Below are 21774 nucleotides of genomic sequence, written 5' to 3'. Positions count from 1 at the left end.
CACTGATAAACCCTCCATAGAAGTGCCACAACCCATTATTATTCAGATGAGTAGGAATCCATTGATAGTTTTGCTCTACATAGTTTGAAAGATAATTTGATCTCAGTGACAGCCCAAATCACTTGAAGAGCAAAGTACAGGTCTTCCCTGGATGCTTCTGCTCTGCAGAGAGGTGGCTGTTTCATTAGTCCGTGCCGGACAGTGTAGCAGTATCCTTGTACGTCCTGATGCATGGTGCTGGCACTGGTCTTGAGACCAGGGAGGAGACAGGGTGAGTAGATCTCAGTATCATTGTTTGTTTCTCAAAGTGGCTACTGTCTGATGCAGCTGTGTGGTGGCACAGTTTCAGCCCAGATAAGGCCCATTGGCAGGGATCCCTACACGTACAGGGCACACGTTGAGACAGAGCATCGCCGACTAAATCATTGCTGGGAGAGGACAATAACTGTGTTGAAATAATGCCTTGCTTATGAAGGAATCCTCCAGCTGTGAGCATTTATTATGCCAACTGCTGTAAAGTATTAATTGAACAATGAATTTGGCTCAGATATGCAGTGATGTTATTGCTCTGCATATGTATTTAAGTCAATCACAGGGGTCTCAGTACAATAGTTTGGCCCAAACCACTCCAAACTGAGCCCTCAATGTAAGGGTCAGTGACAAAATGCAGCACTTGTGTGTCAAAAGCAAATACAAATAAGAATGTTCAAGTATCTTAGGTTATTAAAAATGAAAGAAGTCAATGATGTTTTGTATGGTTTGTTTTGTTCTTTTTGTATTTCTTTTCATTTGGACAATGGAAAATCTGAAATGAGATTAACAGTTTTCTAATTGTGTTCTTAGGGTTGCTATGTTTGGGGGTTTCATGTCCTGCAGGGCAGTGTCTTAGTTTAAGTTTTCTCCATTGTCTTTGGAGGAGTTGTTGATTTTATTTTGGGGCAGTGGTTTAATGTGGAAACAGATATTTTGGTTTTAGAGTTTATAAATTCTTTCACCGGTTTCAGTATTTTTGCCAAATGTTGAATATCCTTCAGGTGTTGTCTCCTTACAGCACTGAGTAAAGAGAAAGCAGAACTAAACCGAGATAAGTAAAGAACAATAACAGTTAAAGACATTGACATACTTTTTTTTTTTTTTTTATTGATGTATGATAGGCATGATCACTGCTCAGTTGTAGGTAGATACATTCTCTATAGAAGGTGCATTTTTCATAAACTGGAACCTAAGTAGGCACCACTATTGTCAGTTTAATGCCAGTGTTGCTTTATAGGCAGCAAATGTAAGAACTGCAGCTTCACCTTTCACTGGACTCCAACACTGAATTATTTACAAAGGAGCTGACTAAAACTGAATGGGGTGCTCTAGCTTTGAGGTTTCCTCTAGAATTTAAGAGGTAACATTCTCCAAGCTAAGCAACACCTCCAACTTCCATAAATTTTCATTTTTCTCATGTTGCAGGAAAGAAAAAATCCAAATTTCAGACTTTCAAGAACTTCTTTGCCAAGAAGAAAAGGAAAGAGCCTCCACCTCCCAGGGGGGAGAGTAATTTAAAACCTAGCCAGTCCAGCAGCGATGTCAGCATCTCTGTGCTCAACACAACTGCACTTCATTCACCGAAGGAGGCTGGGTAAGCTGGTGGGGAAGGAAAATAAATAAATAAAAGCAGACCTCTCACAGCAGTAGGATGAAAGCATGAGCTGGCCCCTTAGGAGCAACCTCTGTCCAAGTTTGTGCAAAACAAGCCCTAATGCTGATGAAGGAATTCCAAGAATTTCCTCTTTCTTTGCTAGTGCTTCAAAAGCCAGCCTGGAGAGGAGGGGGAGGGCAGCCAGGGGCAGGAGTGATCTGACCTCTTAGTCTAAAACTGCAGATAGCCCAGATTGTTTTGGTTGGTTTTAGCATTTGAAACCTGTCCTGGAAGGTCTGATCAGCAGAAACTTTATATAAGGACAATGATTTGAGTAGCACTAGTACAGAGAACATGTGTGAAGTTGTGTTGCTGTTTTTTAGTATAAATAGTGCCCTCCATCACGGCTGAGGTAAAGGGAAACAAGTATTTTTGGTGTATTATCGGTATGAAATGGCCAGTTTAACTTCCTTATATAGCCATTTAGGTATAGATAACAACTGAGGGCCTCTAGTTTTGTGGTAGCTACCCCTGAGGGGCTTTCCCTGTGAGTGAGGTTTACAAGTCCTTAAGGTGTGTCCAGAGCAATTCTCAGATCCCTGAATGATGTTAGTTCAAAAGCTTGTCATTTTTTTCAGGTAGTGTAGTACAAGCTCTTAGCTTGCGCTCCTAGCAGTGCTTCGCTGATAACCTTAGACCATCAAGGTACACAGCACTTCCATTGCACGTCTCTGACTGACTCTGGGGTGGGACAACCCTCTGAACATAGTATGTCTCTCGCCAGGGGTGTCATGGATTGGTATCTGGCGGCCTATAATTTGGCTGTTCTCCAGCTCCTCAGCCTGCCCATACTCCCTTGGTAGCTCCTCAGGCAGGCATCTCTTTGGAATACCCTATGTCTCAGGTGGTGGAGCTGCAGACTAACAAAGTGTGACAAAACCTTCTACGCTTTGCAGTGTTGGAGGAGACCTTGGATGGGCATGAGAGTGGCAGAGGGAATGAATAGAGCATGACATGCTGAAATCAGCGTTGCTGCCAAATGCTTTGTATCATCAAATAGGGCATTTGGTGGAGCTGGACATGAAGTTTCTTCTGGTGGAACAGTTTCTAGGTGTTAACTTTCTCATGGGTGCTTGTTCCTCCTTGCCTCACCTTTTCCCACTCTCTCTGTTGTGTTTGTGCAACTGCATCATGGAAATGATCTGGGAGTGAAACAACAATCTCTTTGTTTGTTAGCATAACAGCAACAGAGTAAGTGACCACACAACCAGTCCCCTGGGGTAAGGGGAATTAGAGTGACTCAGCTAACCCGGTCCAAAAGGCTTAGGAACGGCTGAGTTTACCCCATCAGCCCATTGGAGGGATCTGGTTTAAAATTAGCTGTCTGCTCCAGAGGCAGTGTGGGTGTGAACTCTTTCTCTTGCCCTTAACCAAGTACTTCAAGCACAATTGCTGTTTATCTCAGCACTATCCTCCAGTGATTATGAACTGTTTTGCAAGATCAGAGATCAGGAAGTGAATAAAACCCTTCTGTTTTTTCTCTTAGAGATAGGATTAGATGGATTATCCAAAAAAATTAGAGGATATTTTTGTGCTACTTGAAAACCATAACATGTCCAGACCCTGCATCATATAAGCATGCTTTGTAAGTATCTAAAGAGAATGAACAACATAATCCTTTGGAAAACCTTATCCTGAAAGCCAGTGGAAATACGACTTGTGAAGGGTTTATAGCAGGATCCTGAGCTTTGCGATTTCTGGCATGCAGAATATAAAAACCAGTCCTAGAACAATGCTGCTGTTTGTTTGTTCTTGAGGCAGTAGTACTGGTTTTCTATTTTTCCACTTTTTTTTTTTTAAAAAAAAACACCACATAATGCTTTTAAAATTTAACTTTTCTGAATACTAACCAGAGACCAAAACCAATGGGTCTTGTAACAGCCAAAGGGATGTGCCCAGATATCAAGGTGCTGTAGGGAATCAATGGGATTTGGCATCTGCGAAAGGGAAAGGAGCATTATATGCCACTGCCCCTTTATCTTCCGAGTGGCATGAATTTTGAATGGAAATGAAAAAGCCTTGATGGCAAAGTTAAAGAATGTGCCACGGACAACTTCTTTTCTGTATCATCAAAAGGACAAAAGACCTTAAATAGAGAAAAATGGGTCCCAAATAGCCTTATTCCTGTTAAAAAGCTTTGAGCAGGAAAAACTCCTGGGACAGTATGTAAAACTGGCTGGTCTTTGTAATGAACACGCACTCCTCTGGCAGGCTGCAGTTGTTTTTGAGAGAATGGCTGCCTGAAGGAACTGTGTCACCTCCTACCTCAAACACTAATAAAAGGAGCTGCAGCAATAATAAGTGGAAGATAGCACAGGCCATGATGAATTTAGGAGCAGCTTTACAGCTGCTGGCTGTAGAGTCCCATCATTTCCTCAGTCATGGCAGCTCACGTGTCACTACACAAGAATGAATTGAGCATTTGTATAGGGAAATCAGTGTGGAGATACAGTGGCTAAAACATCTGGGCGTTTAACTAACAGTGCATCTTTAGCTTCAGCACAAATGTAAATACACTGCCTGGAATTGCACATGAATGTATATTTGCACATAAGAGACTCATCTGTACTAAAGCTGCAGTTAATTCTATTTTTAATCCAAAGCTTTTTTTGTGACTGCCAGAAGAAAATACAGTAATTCTCTTGCAAACACATATGATAAGTATGCAGAGAGAGAAAGAAACAGATCTTGTACTGGCAGTCTCAAGAACAAGGAAACCTCTGCTTTTTCTGCTGATGAATTCCAAGAAAAGAAAGCAGGAAATCCCCAAATAAAAAGGTTGATACATCTTAATGCACGTGCATTCTTTGCAGTAAATAAGATATGCTAACAAACAATGAATATACATTATGGTAAATAAAAGCTGTGTGACACTGTCTTTCTAAGTGCAGTAAAATTATGTCTTGCCCATGTAGAGTGTCTTTCATGCTGAAAAGGACTCTAAAATCAAACACACAAAAAGATGGGATGGCTTCATTCACTCTAATGATGAAATAAGGCAAGTGCCTTACTTGTGTGCAGTGCTGCTGTCTTATCAACTGACACTGACATTAACTATTACATATAATAGGAGGAAGCATGAACTCTGTGCTGTGGGAGAAAGAACTCAGATTGTCTTCAGCACAACATAAACATAGAGCAAAATTATTTTGCCCTACTGTGAAATTTGGCATAACTGCATACCAACTGACTACACCTTTGGGGCAGCAGGAGGATTAGTCAAGCAGACAAAGGAGATGTTGTCTCTGGAGATGTAAAGAAGGGAGATGCAGGAGGAAGAAGAGTCATTTGTTTGGGTTTTTTTTAGATGGTGTATTTACTTTATGAAAGTTCACAGTCTTTCAGGGCTTTCTCCTAAAAAAAAAAAAAAAAAAGAATCTGGGGGTTAGACAAACAGCAGAGACCTCTTCTATTTGATTTCCTTGCAGAAGAGTTAGATTTACTGGATTTTCTTTGTCAGAGTTCTGTTCCTAATCATCCTGTTACCCAGAGTCAAACTTTCAGAGGCAGTGAGCGTTGCCTGCACGGCAGCTTAGCCAAGGAATCCTTGTAACTTGTGGGTTATGAGGCTGGCGTCCAACAACATGAGTATGCTCTGTTGTTTTCCAGTTAAGTGCTAGGATGAAATCCTGGTAGAGGCCATCCTTGTGGTCTTTTGGACAAAGTAATGTAGAGACACTGCCTGCCTATGCTGGTGGAACTTGGTGAATAAAAGATTTGGAGCTTTCCTTGTCATGCCACCCAATTGCAAAATATGTCCTGCACAAGTTAATAGCCCAACCCCAATCAGTCCCAGTTGATTACAGCTCAGTTAACAGCTGTTGTGGGAACTCACCAGAGCTTCACTGGGCTGAACACCCAGAAGCAGAGTGGGAATATCTTTCCTGGGTACTTTAACTTGGCCATAGATAGGTGTGTAACTGTGGCCATGGACACTCGTCCCATCTACATTTTTTAATATGCTTGGGATCTGGCAATGTTCATGATATAGCTGAACAGAACTGTTTTTATTGCTGGACCTGAGAGGATTTGAATCAGGTTTGTTAATTCAGTGGAGTTACATTTTTTGCCCACATTTGCAAGAAGAGGAAAAATAATCCACAATCTTTGACAAGTATGACACACACCAGGCTGCAAAGGTTGTATCCTGAATGTCTCATGCTAAGCACATTCCCACCAAAGGACAGCAGGGTACCCCCCCCCCCCCCCCGCTCTGCATTGTAGACGTCCCTCAGGGTGGCATGCATCCAACTAAATCCCTTCATCTGACCTAGTCACCCTGGACTCCCTCTCTAGTCCACAGAAACTGGCCTGTGTGTTCAATGCAGGTGATGAGTACATCTGAAAAGAGACACCTGTATTTGATCAGCATACTAAGAAGTGTTTCTTCCTCCCTTCTGTATCAAAGGAGCTAGCAGTGAACACCTTAGACAGCTAATATGCAGGAATATGAAGTGAGGTACATCCCACCCTGGCCTCTTTATGATTCCTCTGCCCTGGTGAAGTAGTGCAGGGAAGTGTTGGAGGGCTATACTGTGTGCATTGACCACTCTTCCTTCCTTCCCAGGCCCAAAGGAAGCATGGGAAACAAAGCCTTGTCCCATGACAGCGTCTTCATTTTTGAGTCTGCACCGGGAAGCGTGGCAGGTGACATGTTGTCTCAGGAAAACATACCTGGAAGAGTGAAAACTTTGCAGGTGAGAACATCTTCCTCTCATTCGTGGTGCTGCTTTTTATTAGCTGACTCCTAGGAAACTCTGTTGCTTGATTCTTCTGCTGTGTGCCTTAAGATTTTGTTGACTAAAGTGTTCAAAGCCACTACTTGTGGGTCTTTTCTTCTTCTTGAAAGCTGCATCCTTGAGTAGTCCTGGTTCTTTCAGCCTTGCCCAAGCCTCATAGTATGTGAGTGCCATGAATCCAGTTCATGGACTTTAGAAAATTTCCTTAATGAGCATCCGATGGGATTTCCATTCTTTACTTCGTAGCCACTGCTTTTGGCTTAAGGCCATTTATTTATACTGTAATGTGTACCTTACACTGTTATTCTTTACATATTTTGTTATATATATGTTATTCTTTTTGGCAATTCTGGCTATGATGTTTTCACTGTACATACTAGCACCAACAGCTGTGTAAGTGTGTGGGATGATGGATATGTCAGGGCACTTTTAGTGACAGCTTTATTTATGTCATTATTCTTCCGATCTCTGCCAGCAAGGGATACTGTATTCTGCTAGGTCATTTCCTTCTCCAAGGCACATACTGAACCCTCCTTGACAGCTCCTTTATCAACTATTCGTTATATTAATTGCATTTAAATGACTGCTGAGCTCAGAGCATTGAGATAAAAGTTTAAGGTTTTTCCAGAGACTGAAACCAAACCATTGATAAGGCAGCCAAAGGCCATTGAAATTCTTCCTTTGCTCAGTGTGAGCTTCATGTTGCAAAACACAATTGCATCACATGTTAAGTAATAGAAGATGCACAGAGGGACTTGTTCCTCCATAGGACTGCAAAATAGGCTAAGCTTCAATTCAGGGTATTTTTTGCATAATAAGAGTAGCAGGAGAAATCTTGTTTATATATGTGGCAGAATTTTGTTGGGGAAAAAAGCTCTTTTCATGCTATCTCCAGTCCACTGTGCCCTCTCTTCATCCATCCATCATCCTGCATGGCAATGTAATACTACCAGCACTATTTTTATAGCAATGAAAGACAGCCTTTTTCTGTGAGCTTGACTCTTGTCAGAATAAAAGCCAAGCACTAATAAAAGCTGTTATTTTCTTAGCAATGTAAATTAACTTCTGCCAGTAGAAGACAGACTGTAAATTCAGAGTTCCCCTCATAACCCTTTGCTGTCTGCATGTCATAAATTTAATAAATCAAAGATGGGAAGTTGTGAAGAGAGAAAATCAAAATTGACTTTCTGTATTTTCCTCCCCATGGAGTGCAGAAGTATGTTGTATGCCTTGTTTTGCTCGTACACTGCAATCTTTGTGCAGTTTGTCATCAGTCCTGCTTTTGCAGATCATATTGGATCAGATACCTCTTTGATTGTTGCGGCTAAGAGGGCAAGAAAGCTGTTTGAACTGGGGCACTGGCAGATCAAAAAGTGACATTGTGCTACCCAGCGTGGCTGTTAGATCTATAGAAATTACATTACAAATGAATCTTCCTGAATAAGAATGGCAGCTATTTAGATCTATTTTACAGAGATATATATGAATGCATAGTTTGTAGAAGAGCACATAATTAGCATAGAATTTCCCAATCTGGTTTAATAAGCACAGAAACAGAAAAAACAGGTCTGCATATTTATCTTGGGAATATTCAGTTGCAACGTTTTTAGTTGAAGGACAAAGTTTCTGTTCAGACCTTGTTTCTATTCCAGCTTTGACAGAGCCGACAGACTTAAGCCAAGAATTTTAGTAATGGTGTTTCCTGACATCTGAACTTTTTTAGTTTGAGGGAACATCTGGCTGCTTGTGAGGTTGCAGACTTTGTTTTATTTTTCTAGAGTTAGGGCCTGCCAGAGCATTCTTTTGTGCAATCTTGGAAAAGAATCCCTGTACTCCTTTACAAACAAAGTTGTTCCTGGCTGTCATTATCATTTTTGCTGTAGACAGGACCAGGATGTGATACTGGGGAAAATTAACATGCAATTAATTAGGGTGGACCAGAAATTGAATTGTCTTTGTATTATTATTTGTATTCTGCTGAATTAAATTGTTTTCAAGGCTAGGTTGGATGGGGCTTTGAGCAACCTGGTCTCATGGAAGGTATCCCTTCCCATGGCAGGGGGGTTGGAATTAGATGTTTTTTAATGTCCCTTCCAACCATTCTGTAATTCCCAGCCACTTGTGCAGAAGAGAGTTGTGACAAGCTCTCAATATTTGGAAAGGTTTTGTGAAGGAAAGCTGACCACATAAACCTGGGGTTGGGAACCACTGACTTGTTCTGCTGGTTGTGTAACTACTTGGGACACCTGGATACATGGAATTATTTCAAGAATAATTAAATCTAGAATTTTTTAAAGTTTTAAATTTAAACTGAATTAAACTGCTGTAAATTTTCTGGAATGGTGAAATTTCTGTCTTTGCCAACTTACTGAATAAAACTGATTTATATTTTAATTTTGTACCAAAGCCAGTTCTAATGATGAGTCTTTGATGAATGTAACTAAATAAAATGTTATTAATGGCTATTTTCTGTAAATGGTCTGTTTCTTTGAGTATATCTGTTAACTAAGATATTCTACATGCCTAATGGGAGCAACTGGGGGAAATGCGTCCAAAATGTCCCCTATAAATAATGCCATTGGAAGTCTAAATTCTGAATTTCTTTTCAACCACAGCTTCAGTTGCAGCAGAGCATCAGACTTGGATCACCTCCTCTTGTTATAACTGGAAAGAAACTGGAAGATGCAGGTGCTGTTTCTGAAGATGATGGTTTACCTAGAAGCCCTCCTGAAATTTCAACCCTTCATGAAGTTCTGACAGATTCACCAAGCAAGGTATAATCATTATGTCACTTTAGTGACCACCTGTACAGAAAAGATAAAATCTGTTTAGAGAAGGGGAAGACCTTTTTGCTTACTTGTGATAAAAACTGGTGGTACGGATCAGTCAGAACTAGAACAAATTACCTAGGTGGATTGTGGACTTGTCACTGTGAAGGATACCTAGGAAGTGGCCTCATGAATATCCCTTCTGAGTACAATTTTCTATGCTTTTGTGAGGACCAGTGCTGGGGCAGTTGTGACCCATATCATTAAGGAAAGAGGAGAGAAATTCAGTTGATACACAACACTCAGTGCCTTTGGGCAAGGCGGTCTCTCCTGGCAGGTCTGTCTGGCAGAAAGTGTAAAAAGTCAGTTATTCACAGGTGAGTGTTGTGTTACTGTGACTGTTCCATTTCCAGTCCAAGAACAAGTTGAGGTACTCACACTGCACAAACAAACTTCCCATGTCTTCTTGCTTCAAAGAGGCACAGAGATTGTCAGTTTCCTGCACCTATGAAAGGGGAAGAGTTTTTGGGTGTTTTAAAGCTAGCAAGGAAAATAAAAATAGTGGGAACTGCTAGAGACTCTTCAAATTTTACTGGTTTTGGAATTAAATAGATCAAAACCATGGCAATATTAGTTGAATTGACAGGAAAGTGGCAATCCTATGAATCTGAGGAGAACAGGTCCTGATGGGGACTCAGAGGAGGTTTAAGTTACCTTCTTTCTTAAGAATTGCCTTCTCGCAGCAGATGCATGATTTTGGACTTAAGTGAGCATGTGAACATTTGCAAATTTGAAGATCTTAAAAAAAAAAAGCCAAAATAACTTTTTAAAATGTGTTGCCTTGTGCTCAACCTTCATTGCATATCTCATAGCAGGATGAAGCTCCCCTATTTTATGTTTGATCCCCAATTAACAAATGAAACCTAATTAGGGAGGTAGGGACTCAGTGACCTTTCCTTTGTCTTTCCTCTTGTGTTTTCTTATAACTAGCACTGGATATCCAGTCCTAGATAATTCAGTGTGATACTTCCCCTGACTTACCCTCTTCCTTATTTTATCCCACAGTCTTCCAACCCTGTTCAGCGTCATAGCTCTTTGAGTTTAGGCGGGACAGACAGTGAAGATGAACAGGTAAATAGCTACTTTTCCTGCTAATAAACTTTCCTGAGGCAGTGTGTGTGGTGTCTGCACGGAGTTAGTACAATAATATATATTATTTTTAATCTATTTAGGGATCAAAAGACTAAAATGCTCCATTTTGTAAACCTGCATACTATTTTTTTCTTTCAATGCAAAAAAGCCCTTTTCTATCCACTTCTGAGGTCTTTGAGCTCTTTCAGTCTTGCAGAGACAAGACGGAGACTGGAGAATTTTTTTTTCTCTCTTCTATATTGCACAGAATTCCCCACTTAAAGTCTTTTCATTTTTCTCCCCAACTCAGTAGGAATCTGGCTGTGTGTATGTTCCTTTATCCAAGTATTTTGCTTAGTCAGCAGTTTGGATCAGAAGAAAACCTGCCAATATGTTTATCTAAGATAAAACCCCTTTTCCTAAATAACCATCATTTTTTTCAGTAGCTTTTGACACTAGCAGAACACAAGTTGTAAAACTGAATAACCTCATCTCAAAGATGAGGGAGATTATGAAAAGCACCAAGAAATCCACACCAGTTATTCCATTTACCAATGTTGTATATTTAGTAAAGGAAAAAGAACATTAGATCCTAAGCAATCTGAAGTTACACACAGTCTAGTGTTTACATTTTACTATTATATTGATCTTGCTGCAGGTAACAGTTACATTTCTTTCCCTGTGCTGCTTCACTGGGTTTTCCAAGAGCTTCATGCTGCTGTCACCTCTGCGTGAAACCCTGATGTGTCATCACCTTGTAACTTCTCAGTGCCTTCCACATTTATAAATACCCACTTTCTGACTAATCTAAAGCTAAATGTGAGGCTGTCACTCAAAGTGAGCAGCAAGTGACTTCACAGAGACATTAACCAGCATTTCCCTGCCTTTGCCAGATAGCCCTTACGGAAATCTAACTTCCTTGTTGGCATCTTCTACCCGGACCAATTAAAAGCAAAACAGTCTCAGCTTGTGGGGCTGAGGACAGTGTTCTGACACAAACACTCTTTAGGAAACAGGCCTCCTGGCTGCAGCATTCTCCTTGTGCAGGCTCCTGCAACTGCCCAATAACCAACAAACATCAAATTTATCTTACACTTAAGCACTGATGTGGAAATCTTGTGTCTGCTCTACAGTCTTTGAGAGAAGAAACCAACTGTCAGTGTTCAGGAAAAAAATACCCTGAATCCTCAGTGGAGTAGGGTATTTACCATGTATTTACAGCAGTAGCTCAAACACTAGCTTCAGGTGTTTTTATATTAAATAAGCACAACTGTAATTTTATAATTGAAAGGCAGATGAGTTTCTATGTAGAAATTAGTAACCATGTTACTATTTTGGAAGTTCTAGTGATCCTTACAGGTTTATCATTAATCTTGTAGAATTATGACAATAGTTTGCTTATTTATTAGCTGTGTTCTTCCTCTCTTTCACAATGTCTAAATTTTTCATGAGAAGAGTCTGTATCTGTCATAATACATTCTGTTGTGGTTTATTTCAGATCTAGGAACTAAATCCAAGGGAGAATAAGGAAATTAGTTTTAGCTACCTTAAACGCGAAGCAATGTACACAAACAATTTTTATAGGTCAGATGGGAAGATGCTTTCATGATATTTAAAACTTCATCAGCTTACATGTTTTAAATGCTGTGTTATGTCCTAAGCTTAAACAAAACTAAAATCTAGATTCAAAGCACAGTTAAATGGCTGTGTTTCACCTAACTTTATGACCAAAGCCAAAATAGCAGGTATGTTATACTGAATGAAGCTTGTTTGACGTGGCTATGAAATTTTGCAAGTGTTCCAGAAAATCTGGTCTATGTTTCAAAACAGTAGCAAAACCAGTCAAGCTGCATGTTTAGGGGTTTCTCTACAAACACTTCTGAAAACTCTTTATTTTGATAGCATAATATAAGGTTACTGCTGTTTAGTTCCCCAGAGCAGATTGCTGCAGGAGTGAGATCCACATCACTGTCTGGAAGATGCTTCTGGGATACTTTTTGGAGAGAAACATTTGATATTAAAAGAGCAAAGTGGCTATGGCAACTTTCTTAGAAATAGAGATAATGAGGAGAAAGCATCCATGCTACTTTTGTGGCTTTTTAATGATAAATTCCGGCAATGTGTCACATTAATGGGATGAAAAGGCAGCTATAAAAACTGCACCAGTGTCTCCTGCTGGTGCATGCATATATTGCAAATGGTTTTTCAGATAGGAACTGGGAAGAGGGCAGGCTGAGGCTCTTAACTATGGGAGAGAGAGAGACGGGTATTTCTCACTTTTGTGTAACATACAACTGACCACACAGAGCTGAGCAATCTCTATGCAGAGATGACGTTAGGCATGCGTTTTAAAGTGAGGATTTATGTCCAACAATACAGCTGTTTCAGGCATCTGAAATGGAATGAGGTCGCAAAGGAATTGTTTCAGAGATATGGGGAAGCCAAGCAAAATGTATAGTGACGTGTTTGTGTTTTACAGATACCTTCAGGAGCTTCCTCCAGGCCCATCAGTCCTTCATCCTCTGCCACTCCGGGGGCCCCCAGATCACGAGGCAGCAGCTTCCTCCCCGTTGACTTCACCATCCCTGCCAGTCCCCTCGGCTGCCTGGACACCTCCGCAGCCCGGCACAGGATTGCCATCAACCCCCGGAAACAGAAAGGCTTTACCAACAAGACTCAGCAACCTCCCCAGGTAGGTGTTTGCTGGAAAAGAATCACTGCATAGAAGAAAATGGATGTGAATTTTTAGTTATTATTTTTTTTTACATTTTCTTTCCTGTCCACATTCCCTTTCCTTTTTTCTTCTTCCACTGGAAGAAGGAAAAGCACCTATTTTCCACCAATCCACTAATGAAAAAAGACCCAGAAATCTTCAATATCATGGAAGCTGAAAAAAAAACTTTGGTTTTTCTTATTTAGCCAAAAAAGTTGCGGGTTACACTTCACTCTTAAAAGCATTCGTGTAGTTTGAAAAGCTAGTTTTCAATTTTAAAGAAGCCGAAGTCTGTTTCTACAAACAATTTCAGATTAGCTTTAACTTAATTCTTTGTACGTCAAAGGAAAGAGTAAGGGACTTTGGGAAGGAATGTGGCTCTGCATGTGGGAAATTAAGATGAGATGCTTCTCATCCTGGCTTCTTGGAAACACGTTGTGAAGATAAAGTTCAGCAGATAGAAAAGTTTGTTGAGCTGGAGTGCAGGAGAAATAAGGACTAAAGCTTCTCTATTGCTTGTTCATCTCTCCATCTGCTAAACATGCATGAAAATTTATCCTGGAGTTAGAAGTGAAAGCTGGGGGGGGAGAAATTCAGGATGGGTGTAATACGAAAAGAGGTTTTCTTGGAAACTTGGGCCTTATAGCATCTTTGCTGAATATTCTTTGTGCTGCAGCTGGTACAACTACAGTGCCGAAGGAGAAAAGCTAATTGTGGAGTGTCAATCAGAGATACCAGAAATGCAGGTAGCTTGCGTGATGTCTTACTTGTTCACTCAGAATATGTCAATCCTGGAATGATTCGGATTCAAGAGAGATCAATGGGCTGCCTTTGACATTTTGAACATGAATTGTTTCTAGATTCTTAACTGGAATAGAACATTACCCACAGTGCCAGTAAATTACAGGATGAGGGGTTTGGGTCTATGTTTTGAGTATTCGTAAACATATGTGTGTATAAAATGCAAATTCTGTGCACCATTTTTAAATTAAGAAATCTTACTGCACCTCATTAGGTGGAACAGCTGGAAAATGAAGCAAGTCCTGCTGCAACTCCAGAAAAGAAAAGAAATTCAACAGAATTACTTGAGTGTGACCAGCATAAAAGTGATTGGGAAGGTAATAAAGCCTTATGTATTGCTACTTTGGGTGCTTGAACTCTTCTACATGAGGCTGACAGGACCTATTTGAATTTTAAGTCCTTTCAGACTAGGCATCTTCTGGTTTAATATAATAAAACAAATCCTGGCTGCTAAAGTGTTACAATGGTAAAAGGTCACTTACTCCACTCAACACAGTGGTGCTGAAATGGTAAACTTTGAGAACAGCATTAAAAAATACATGAGGTGAAGGTACCATGTTCAGAAGTACTTGTGCTACACCCTTGGCTAGATCTCATTGACTGGGGATCTGAGTTCCTCGAAACTCAGAAAGACCTAAACCTCAGCGTTATATCTGCTGTGTGTGTAAGATGACTTTAGTTGGCTTGTGTTTACTAGATCTTCCCTTGCCACCTACCCCCTTATCACTTGAATAATAACTAGTTGCCAGTGGTAACACAATTGTAATTGTAAATTTTTCCTGCTTGGAGAAATTAAATTCTCCAAAGTGTCCAAAAGAAGACTTTTCTCTTTAGCACTGCATTACAACTGCACTGGATGATGGTAACTCTATAGTGTGGTGGGAACATTGGCACTTTATTGTTAGGGCAGACTCAGGACCTGATGCTGTCACACGTGAGAGTTACTGTGTGTGCAGACACATGTAAGCTACCCAGTTGTTCAGCAGTCCTGCTGGAGCTGCAGGAGTCAGAGCTACCTGATGCTGAAATGTTCTGCTTAAGTACAGCAAATCTTCCAGATCATTCTAGGTAGCCTTTCAAGGCATTTACATGAAGAAATGTCTAGTGAAATCTGGCATACAATGAGGGGTATGCAAGAAAAGAACTAAACAGTAACTGTTTTGATACAACTTAAGCAGACAAAATCTTTCAGTTATTCCTGGGATTATGTGTGTTCAAACTAAAACTTGATTAATCTCTTCACTTGGACAGTCCATTTCTCAATACGGTTTTAACAACCTTATTTGCCAGACAATGGTGCCCGTACATGGGGAACTCAGGCTAAATGACTGCACTATCTGCAATGAATTACTAATGCAGATGGTGCTTGAATTGTAACCTTTAAGTGTACACTCTTCTCCTGTGTTTAATGTAGGATTACCAGCCCAGGTGGGACACTCCGCAAAGGGAGGTGGTACTAATGAGATGGCAGGTGTAAAAAGTCCCACTGATGCCACCCGTGACTCCTGTGATTCCACAGTTGTGCCAGAAGTCTCTTGTGCTTTGCTGCAAGAGGATGCATGCCCTCCAGATATGGACCATCACTATAAGGGAGCTGCACCCCTTCTGAGACCTGAGCCTTCCCCGGTGAACCTGGAGGAGCCTCACAGTGCAAAAGTGTCGTACTGTTCAGATGAGTCTGCTGATGAATTGAAATTACATCAGAAAAATACCAATACTGAGGTATCTGCACTTCCAAAATTGGAACAAATTGAAGGAGAAGCTGTTGCGTTTCCAGACATACTAGCGGCTGGCTTATTTAGCAATGGTGTGGAAAGAGAGGGCATAGATAATATATTGGAAGATGTTGCACAAAAATCTTCATTAGATTCTGTGGACTCAAACATCAAAGACCAGGAAAAGGGGGGTCCACTGTTCATTGGCAAAGTAGAAGCCTGCTTGGATACTGTTGAGAATCATTCTAACCACGCTGTCTCAGATACTGCACCAAGCACTTCACAGGTTGCAGTAGCCGATTCAGAGTCATCTTCTAACATCAAGACAGTGGCTGTTTTGAAGCCTGAAAACAGTTCAGGAACAAGAAATGACAAAGAAACTTGTGAAAAAATGGAATTTCAGTCATCCAAAGGCAGTGCAGAAAAAAACAGAGACGCTGCTGCATCTGTCTCAGAAGCAGGTTGCACACTACCTCCCAGAAAACTGGAAGTATGTTTTAAAGCAGAAACTGTTTCAAAGGGTAACCAAGGCAGTCAGCAGGACAACCCCTCCTACGTTTCTGAAAAACTTTCCATTGGATGTCTTGCCTCTTCAAGTTTGGCTGGCTTGAAGAGTAATATGTCTTCCAATGATGACAGTAAGGAGTACCAGATAAGCAGTACAGCTTCTCACAGAAAAACAGTGGAAGACAGTCGATCTTCAGATGACAATGTAAAAAGTCCACTGAAGACTGCTGCTGCTAAACCAGTCAGATTTACCATTGCACCAGCGTGGCAAAGATCTCTCTCAGGGGGTTCAAATTCAAAGGAAGATTCCTATAACAGAAGTTCTCCAACGTCCCCTATACGACCAGAGTTGTTTGAAGGAGTGACAAAAGAACACACGCGTTTTGATGCAGTCATCCAGGAATCAGCAAAAACCAACTCAGATAGATTTGATCGAGATTGTAAGGACAGTGATTTGCATTTGAATTCTTCTATGGAGTGGGCTCACCATGAGGCACAAAATGTTGAAAACCCGTTTGGGGTCAAACTAAGGAGGACATCTTCCTTACTAAAATACCAGAATGAAAGCCACGCTGAGTATCCAAAGCTGACCTCTTCAGCAGTTCCCACTGCTGCTTCTGCTTCAGTTAAGGAGGATCAGAAATCAGTGGGCACTGGGAAGCAACCTCCAGGCATTCCTGTCAGCACAAAATCATTTGTTAAAAAAACAGATCTCCTAGAAGACAAAAGTCCTCCCAAGACAAGATCAGAAGAAGTGGCAAAGAAGCAAAATGGTCATAAACCTTCAGGTATTTATGATATATTTTTATCCAAACATTGTAGAAAACAGTGGTCATATGGAAAACCTTAGCAGAGTGCAAACAAAAGATAAAAATCCTCTTGACATGGACTAAATTCAGCCTTGAGTTCATCAGCACCATAATTTAATTGGCTTGATGACTTGGCCAGTCAAGAGCATTCTTGGTTTATCTTAATGAGGGGTGTGTTCCAGCAAGAATAACAACAGATTAATAGCTTAAGGGCCTCTGAAACATTTCTGGTACGGCCTACTTGTGCATATAGTTGCAGTTTTAACTCAGTTTTTTAAAACTTGGTGCTGTTTTGTAGTTAATTTTCCAGACTGCTCAACCTTAACTAGGAGTTGCATTAGGTGTTTTTTTTTTACAATCACTTCATTTAAAATGTTTAAAAGTAAAAAGGCAGCCTGTATTTTACTGCATACATGAAAAAATAATGGTTATCATACTCATTTAATCTGCAATGTAAGGATGTTGTTTCAAAGGCAAAATCCGGTTCACAATGATCTCAGTGGGAGTTCTGCCATTGACTTAAACGGAAGCACAGTCAGGTCAAAAACTCCAGAATAAACAGAAAAACAGTTATTGCCAAGAAAAAATCATCAGGGAAGGTAATTTTATCTCTGCACTGTTCAAAGGGTATTACAGATGCTGAAGGATTTAAAACACAAAACATTAGCTTCAGACTGATTTGACCTAAATCCCTTCTTTACTTCAAAAATGTTTCTTCTGTAGAAAAAGTCTCTTCTCCACATTCAGAAACTGCTTCCTCTGAACCAGCTTGGGTCTCCGTGGCAAAACTAAAACAAAAGGGTTTCCAGGACCACCCTCTTGCCAAAGAACATAAAGCTGAAGACAAAGCTTTGACCAAAGTGGATCAAGAGGAGGTAGAGTACTAAGTAATATTGCATAATGTGAATTCTGCACCAGATTGAGTACTTTGGCACACCGAGAGAGAGGATAACTTGCCTGCATGTGAAATAACCCTGTATTTGTAGCAGCTGTCTTCCTTCTTGCCTTCTCCCTCCCTCCCACAGGATGTCCCCAACCATCCTTGTCTGGCTTTTGCTGCATTTTCGCAGTCAGGTTTAGAGATGTTGCCAGGGTAAGCTTTATGAGTGCCAGCAGCCAGTGGGTTTCTTAGGTCCATTCTTTTCTTCTCTCTTCCTTTTGTAGCAAGGGATCCATGCTAGTGAGAACATAGTGAAGAAGAATATGCCTTCCAGCTTGAGCTCTCAGGACAAGAAAACGCAAATGAAGACCAGTGTGTCTGCTGCAGCAGGTAATCTCTTTCTTTACATCTTTACGCAGTGGCTACAGTTTACACCAGTAAGTGGTGCGAGTGGCAGGTCATGGGGGGAGATAGCTACCTTTTTGATAATCAGCACACTTTATATAAGGCCTGCTCAGACTCTAGTTTGCATGTAAGTCCATATATTGGCTTCCTCACTCAGCAGACAAAGCAAGTGACAAACTTTTATCTCCACTGCCAGTTCGTGGAATGGCATATAAACAGTATGGTGATTAATTACTGGCAAAGGTCAGTACTAAAGAATACCAGTTGAAGTTGGAAAGTGTCCAGAAGAGAGCAGCAAAAAAACTTTTCTAGACCTCCAGTCAGCCAGGAAATACTGATGGGAGTGGAGTTGTTTAGTCTAGAGAAGACAATGTAATTTGCTGCAGAGGACAAGACTAGTTTTTATGCTCCATATGAGCTTAAAATGCACCAGGGGAGGTTTAGCTTAGACATGAGGAAATACTTTCTAACAATAGGAGTAGTGAAGTGCAGAATAGCATAGATTGCTTGCAGAGTGTGTGCAGTTTCCATTGCTGGATGTGTTTAATAGATAAATATGCATCAAGAATAATTTAGGTAGAGTCAGTTCCACCCTCAGGTGAACACAGAGTCTCGATGGCCCCTCTCCTGCCCTGTTAGCTGTGATTCTTTATAGAAAGATGCAGAGGAAGAGGGTGACTCAGACATCATGACTCACATACCTCTTCCAGGGCTACTGCTGGGCTGCAGCTTATCCCTCCCTGCTTACTCAGTGTGGTGCCAAACCTCAGAGACACGCTCCAGCTAGATATAGATAAGCTGGTTCTTCAGCTGTAAAAGCATATTGTGCTAGCTGAAAGCTATTGATTTCAGATACTGCCTAAGAAGATAAGAAATACCCCACTGTGTCAGAGCAGTGGCTTTTCTGTTTCAGGTCCCTGTCGCTGAGGCTGTCAGTAAGTGATGCTGTTTAGGGAGAGCACATGCACCTGGCCACTTTCCCCTTAAAATTCACCAGAATCCAGAATTGTTGTATTAGAGATATTAGGGGGTGCCTCTGTGCCTGCTCCCTGTAGTAGTTGCTTATAGAGCTGTTACCCCTTTTTGAATCTGCAGGTGTTACAAAATAAGCTTTCTCCGTTACTACAGGTAGCTGACCAGCTGAGAATGTGCACCAACAGAGAGGCTCTGATGTCAGTTGCCAGCCTAACTCTGTGTGTGTGATTAAAATACAATAGTTTTGAAAAAGGATTTTGTTACAGGCCAGTTTCGTTTTGTCTTACAAAGTCTTGTGCTGTTAAGAGCATGCAAAGGACTTTAGACTCACTTTTGCTTATTATAAAGCAGGAAGTCTCCTAAAACGTGAAAATTCATTTCCAAAAGCAAAATTTCAGTAACACTTAAAATCCTACATCACCTCAGATACTTCTGAAAAATTTGCTGTGTATGTAGAGCTGCAGCCTGTTTTTAATGGATAGTTTACTCCTTTGGCTTTGCTCAGGAGTGTGACTAATGGAGCTGATGGACATTTTCCATTGATTTCAGTGCAACTAAGATCAAGCTTCTCATACTTAACATTGCTTAAGTCCCCATGTGGCCTCTGTTCTTGTGCCAGAGCACAGCAGCCTCATCATGCCTGCCCACATGCCATGCACAGGCTAATCAAGTATGAGAAAAAGTTTGAATTTTCTCAGTTTGACTTACAGACAGAAATTAAATACTTCCTGGATTGAAATGGACAGAGAGACAACGATTTTGAAAGACTTCTGAACTGTGTCTTGAGAAATGAGAGCTTCATCTGTTCAGGGCTGCATTGTGTGACACCCCATTCCAGGCTGGCTGTCTGAAGACATGAATCTTGAAAATTTTCAAACAAGATGGATGGAGGAGGCCTTTTCTAAATCCATACAAGGAGTGTTATCTGTATTCCTCCATTCTTTGTGAGGATGACAGGCTTGAGTTAGGCTGCCATGAAGAGGAACACCTAGCCCCATCAGAATCCCCCCTACTTGGCTTACAAGTCCAAGAACATAAAGTACTGGTTTTATCCCTACCTAGTATTTAATAATACTGCTGGAGCAGTATTTCTGCCAGTAGGGAAGACTGAAAAATAATCTTTAAGACTTCTCAGTGTTGACAAACGGATACCAGTTACTTTTAACCCCACAGTAAGCCTGGGGTGATCCTTGCCCTGCAAATATTTTGTTTCCATTTTCCTTCATACTCAGGAGTCTTATTCCTAGATTTTATTGCAGTCACAGAGCAGAATAAGCCTGTGAAACTCTTTGCTGTGCACTGTCATGGAAATTAAGAGTTTGAAAAGATTAAGAGATGAGTTAGCCAAGAATATGAATTACAAAAGTACCTGGGGCTACAGTCTCCATGTGCTTGAAGAATTTTGAAGAACTTCTTCATTTATCAGGGCTTAGACACTTGCTGTTGGGACTGAAGAGAAGATTATTTTATGGGCGGCTTATTCACTAACAGCTTAATATCATTTTTTCCATTGCAATAACTAGTCCTCACCATTGTGTAGCTGGACCAGACAACGCTAGCAATACCCAGTTTAATAATTCCTCTGACTTATTTTTGAGTCACAAACATTCAGGGCTGTAAAACAATTGCTTTAGACAGAAGGAAATATTATTGGCAGAAACTGAGTTTTCGACTCTCCAGCCTTTTGATGAGTGATGGATATCTTGTTGTTGGCAGGTAAAGTTGGACCTATTGCTCAGGAAGCATCTGTGATTCCTGCTGTTGAAAAGGAAACAAGACACTCCTCTAACCTGCCAATGACACCATGCAGCCCCGCTGAACCACCATGGCTATCCCTGGCCAAGAAGAAAGCTAAAGCATGGAGTGAAATGCCCCAGATTGTACAATAGCAAATGACATGAACTTCCTTCTTTGTATTGCCAATAGCTGCATTAACTCCATTTAATCACTTCTTTACTGTGACCTTTTATTTGAGAAATAAGAGCCTTAAAACTTTTGATCAGACTGTTGTATGTAAATACACAATGAAGAAATGCCATTGCGGGCTTAATTTGAAATATTAGGAAGCTGAGCATTTCCTACTACGAAATACTAGGAAAACTTGATCAATTTGTTATATCCTTACGCATTTGACAGTGATGTTCTAAGAAGACATGCTTCAGGCTTTTGAAACATTTCCCTTGCAAAATATGTTTTTAAAGTTCCCGTAGACCGTACAGTATTTTGTGCAATGTGGCTTCGGCTAAGAAATTAATGTATGCTATAAAATAGATACAATGCTGGGCACTGACACATCATGACTCATGGGCATTGATGTCATCACACTTCTTTCTCTAATACTCTGGGATAGGCAGTCTGACTTTGCTGCTGATTGTTAATGGATCTATTTTGTGATATTATAGCATCTAAACAGCTTTGTGAGTTGGAGTAATTCTGGCTTTTGGGTGGCTTGAAGTCACAACAAGCTGGGTCTTGTGTTTTGTTCATCGATGCCTACTGGAATGGCCCAGAGCCACCCACCTTCTCTTCTTTCCCATGCACTAGAAAACCACCACACTCTAGCATATTCTCTGCTTTTGGTTACACCTTTGGAAATTTGGGATAATTCAGGCATTCTACTAAAAAAAAAAAAAAAAAGCCCTTT

The 21774-nt window shown here is 40.7% G+C and overlaps 1 protein-coding gene across 4 annotated transcripts in view; it reads left to right on the top strand.

Moving 5' to 3' along the window:
- KIAA1210 (KIAA1210 ortholog) overlaps positions 1-21422 on the top strand; it is a 55812-nt gene extending 34390 nt beyond the window's left edge. For all 4 annotated transcript variants that reach the window (XM_014955367.1, XM_014955368.1, XM_014955370.1 and 1 more), the window contains 10 exons: positions 1459-1627; positions 6255-6384; positions 9042-9200; positions 10260-10325; positions 12805-13017; positions 14054-14156; positions 15254-16849; positions 17594-17745; positions 18035-18140; positions 20847-21422. In XM_014955367.1, the coding sequence (XP_014810853.1) occupies positions 1459-1627; positions 6255-6384; positions 9042-9200; positions 10260-10325; positions 12805-13017; positions 14054-14156; positions 15254-16849; positions 17594-17745; positions 18035-18140; positions 20847-21019 (2867 nt within the window). In that variant the 3' untranslated portion in view covers positions 21020-21422. The remainder of the gene's footprint in view (positions 1-1458; positions 1628-6254; positions 6385-9041; positions 9201-10259; positions 10326-12804; positions 13018-14053; positions 14157-15253; positions 16850-17593; positions 17746-18034; positions 18141-20846) is intronic.
- Positions 21423-21774: the final 352 nt, after the last annotated feature.

The sequence above is a fragment of the Calidris pugnax genome, unplaced genomic scaffold (assembly GCF_001431845.1).
Source record: "Calidris pugnax isolate Ruff unplaced genomic scaffold, ASM143184v1 scaffold38, whole genome shotgun sequence".
Taxonomy (NCBI): domain Eukaryota; kingdom Metazoa; phylum Chordata; class Aves; order Charadriiformes; family Scolopacidae; genus Calidris; species Calidris pugnax.
Note: the sequence above shows the minus strand (reverse complement) of the source record. Positions and strands in the feature narration are given on the sequence as shown.